The 3,594-nt window shown below is 66.8% G+C and overlaps 1 protein-coding gene across 1 annotated transcript; it reads right to left on the reverse strand.

Moving 5' to 3' along the window:
• Positions 1 to 70: 70 nt before the first annotated feature.
• On the reverse strand, positions 71 to 3,297 carry LOC118159620 (lysine-specific demethylase 5C-like). Its single transcript, XM_035314192.1, has 5 exons — positions 3,088 to 3,297; positions 1,482 to 1,606; positions 1,246 to 1,393; positions 630 to 726; positions 71 to 523 (listed from the first exon to the last, which is right to left on the reverse strand). Exons 1-5 carry the CDS (start codon positions 3,129 to 3,131, stop codon positions 110 to 112), a joined length of 828 nt encoding a protein of 275 aa, XP_035170083.1. The 5' UTR covers positions 3,132 to 3,297; the 3' UTR covers positions 71 to 109.
• Between the last annotated feature and the right edge of the window lie 297 nt (positions 3,298 to 3,594).

The raw sequence follows: 3,594 nt of genomic DNA on the forward strand, positions 1-3,594 counted from the left end.
ACCAGGACCCCCTCCCAAGCCCCTTAATTCCCCCTCCCAAACCCCAAAGGGCCCCCTGGGGGACACCAGGACCCCCTTAGGGGGACTCGGGGACCTCCCCCAGCCCCTCTCAGCGGGGGTAGGGGGGGCACACGCATCCTGACCTGGCCTCCAGGCACATCTGAGCCTTCTCCTCCCAACGCTGGGCGATGGTGAGCAGCTCCTGCAGCTCGGCCATGGCCACGTCGACGGCGGGGCTGGGCGCCACGGTACGGCCGGCCTGGATCAGGCCCCTCATGACGGGGAGGGGGACGCGGGCGCGGGGGGAGCGTAAGGTGGCCGTCACCTCCTCCAACCAAGCGGCCTGAGCCAGCTGCCTTTCCAACCTTCGGCCCTCCGGGACCTCCACGCCGAGCCGGGCTCCCCGTTCCAACAAACCCCGTAAAGCTCCCGGAGCCGGGGGGGCGGCACCGGGTCCCGGGGGGGTCGCTTCGAGAGCCGCCCGGGCCTCGGCTTGGAAAGCTTCGACGCGTTCCAGCAGGGCCTGGAGGAGCAAAAAGGGGGACACAGCAGGCTGCTGACTTGGTGTCCCACCCCCTCTGGGTTCTAGGGGTGTGGGGGGGGACGTTTGGGGGCCCCCCCCGGCTCACCTGGACCTCCCCGATTTGGTGCATGACGCAGGGGAGTTGGTTCATCTGCTCCAGGAAGGCGCGGAGCTCCTCCACCGTCAGCGAGGGGGCTGGAAGCCTGGGGTGAATTGGGGTGGGGGGGGGGGGAGGGGGGACGTCACCTCCCCCCCGGTGGGGACAAATGGGGGCCACTGGGACCCACCTGGGGCCGTGGGGGGGGGCTGGGACACAGCAGGGACAGGGTGGGGACATGGGGACAGCAGGACGGGAGGGTGGCAGCAGGCCAAGAGGGCAGAAGGGGGACAAGGGGACGCGGGGGCCATCAGGGACGTGGCACGAGCTCGGGGTCCGTAGGGGACAGAGGGGGAAGGGGGGCAGAGCCAGGGGACCGGCGGCGGCTTGAGGGGACAGGGAGGGGACACGACGGGGACAAAAAGCCACCGTGGCACCACAACGACGGGGTGACAAAGGACGGGGAGGAGAAGGGGGGCAAAAAGCAGGGCCAAATGGGGGCAAAAAGCGTGGCCAGAGGGGCAAAAAGCAGAGCACAGAGGGGGCAAAAAGCGGGGCGGGGATGGAGAGGGAAGCCCGGGGGGGCTTCGGGGGGGGGACACGAGGGGACATCGGGGACACTGACCCGGTCTCCTGGGAGCTGATGAGCCCCAGGGCCTCGGAGACGCAGCGCTCGGCCTGGCTGAGGCAGCCCTTGAGGCGGTGCAGCAGCTCGTTCTCGGGGAACTTGCGCTCCCGCGCCTCCGACTCCAGCGCCCGCAGCTCCTCCAGCGCTGCCGGGGAAGGGGACGTGGAGGCTGTGCTGGGACCCCCGCCCCAAAAGACCCCCCCCCCCCCCTCAAATAGACCCCCCCCACTCACTCCGCTTGCGGCCGTCCTCCACCTCCAGGGCGATGCGCACCTTGTTGGCCCAGGTGTCGAAGGACTCGGCGCGCACCTTCAGCTTGTGCAGCATGGCCGGCAGCTCGTCCAGCGTGTAGCGGTACCTTTTTGGGGTGAAAAAGGGGTTTTTTTGGGGGGAAAAGGGGGTTTTTGGAAAGGAGGCAAGGACGCTGTGGGGTCACCGAGGGTTGGAGCAACCCCAAACTGCGCCCAGAGCTCACCTTTGGGGACACAGGGACCCAAAGCACCCCCAAACCTTGCCCACGTCTCTCTTAGAGGGACCCCAAGACCCGCAGCACCCCCAAATTCTGCCCAGGTGCCCCTTTTGGGGGACACGGGGGCCCCCAGCAGCCCCAAACCTTGCCCACATCGTCCCTATGGGGACGCAGAAACCCCCAGCACCCCCAAACCGTGGCCACGTCCCCCCTTTTGAGGACACAGAGATCCAGAGCACCCCCAAACCACGCTCACGCCCCCCTATTTGGGGACACAGGGACCCCCAGCACCCCCAAACTGTACCCCCATCCCCCTTTTGGGGACACAGGGACCCACTGCACCCCCAAACCCTACCCACACCCCCCTTTCTGGGGACACAGGGATCCAGAGCACCCCCAAACTGTACCCACACCCCCCTTTCGGGGACACAGGGACCCCAAGCACCCCCAAACCATGGCCATATCCCCCTATTTGGGGACACAGGGACCCAGAGCACCCCCAAATAGTGCCCACATCCCCCTTTTGGGGACAAAGGGACCCCCAGCACCCCCAAACCATGCTTATGTCCCCCTGTCTGGGGACACTGGGACCCAGAGCACCCCCAAACAGTGCCCACGTCCCCCTTTTGGGGACACAGGGACCCAGAGCCCCTCCAAACCCTACCCACACCCCCCTTTTGGGGAACACAGGGACCCCCAGCACCCCCAAACCCTACCCACACCCCCCTTTCTGCGTACGCAGGGACCCAGAGCACCCCCAAACCATGCTCACGCCCCCCTATTTGGGGACACAGGGACCCCCAGCACCCCCAAACTGTACCCCCATCCCCCTTTTGGGGACACAGGGACCCACTGCACCCCCAAACCCTACCCACACCCCCCTTTCTGGGGACACAGGGATCCAGAGCACCCCCAAACTGTACCCACACCCCCCTTTCAGGGACATAGGGACCCCCAGCACCCCCAAACCATGCTTATGTTCCCTTGTCTGGGGACACTGGGACCCAGAGCACCCCCAAACAGTGCCCACGTCCCCCTTTTGGGGACACTGGGACCCTCAGCACCCCCAAACAGTCCCCAAAAGGCAGATGGGGGCACACAGGGACCCAGAGCCCCTCCAAACCCTACCCACACCCCCCTTTTGGGGAACACAGGGACCCCCAGCACCCCCAAACCCTACCCACACCCCCCTTTCTGCGTACGCAGGGACCCAGAGCACCCCCAAACCATGCTCACGCCCCCCTATTTAGGGACACCGGGACCCTCAGCACCCCCAAGCCATGTCCACATCCCCCTTTTGGGGACACAGGGCCCCAACGCGTGCCCCCCACCGCCCCCCCAGCCCCCCCAGCTTTTCGGGGAGCCCCCACCTGAGGTACTGCTTGCTGCGGGGGCACTTGCAGAGGTCGTCCATGTGGTAGAGGCAGACGAGGCACTGGGGGCAGTCGTAGCAGGCCAGCGCCGAGAGGAAGCACGTCGTCTTGCACTTGTCGCACTGCCTCTCGTCGTCGGGCAGCAGCTCGAACGCTTCCCTCTCCGCCTCCGTGATACCCTGGAGGGGTCGGCGGGGTCGTCAGGGGGTGTCCCCAAGGGGTGTCCCCAAGGGGTGTCCCCCCCCCGTGTCCTCGTCGGGGCACGCAGGGACACGGAGCAGCCCCAAGGAGTGCCCACAGCCCTCCTTTGGGGACGCAGGGACCCAGAGCACCCCCAAGCCGTGTCCACGTCCCTCTTTTGGGGACACAGGGACCCAGAGGCCCCCAAAATAGCACCCACATCCCTCCTTTGGGCACACAGCGACCCAGAACACCCCCAAACCACACTCACGCCCCCCTATTTGGGGACACAGGGACCCAGAGCACCCCCAAACCATGCTCACG

Source organism: Oxyura jamaicensis, unplaced genomic scaffold (genome assembly GCF_011077185.1).
Source record: "Oxyura jamaicensis isolate SHBP4307 breed ruddy duck unplaced genomic scaffold, BPBGC_Ojam_1.0 oxyUn_random_OJ71316, whole genome shotgun sequence".
Classification (NCBI taxonomy): Eukaryota; Metazoa; Chordata; class Aves; order Anseriformes; family Anatidae; genus Oxyura; species Oxyura jamaicensis.

Coding starts and splice junctions, on each gene's coding strand:
- LOC118159620 (XM_035314192.1), bottom strand. CDS start 3,131: ATGGACGACCTCTGCAAGTGCCCCCGCAGCAAGCAGTACCTCAG. Junction 727..1,245: donor ATCAGCTCCCAGGAGACCGG/GTCAGTGTCCCC, acceptor AATTCACCCCAG/GCTTCCAGCCCCCTCGCTGA. Junction 524..629: donor ACCAAATCGGGGAGGTCCAG/GTGAGCCGGGGG, acceptor TTGCTCCTCCAG/GCCCTGCTGGAACGCGTCGA.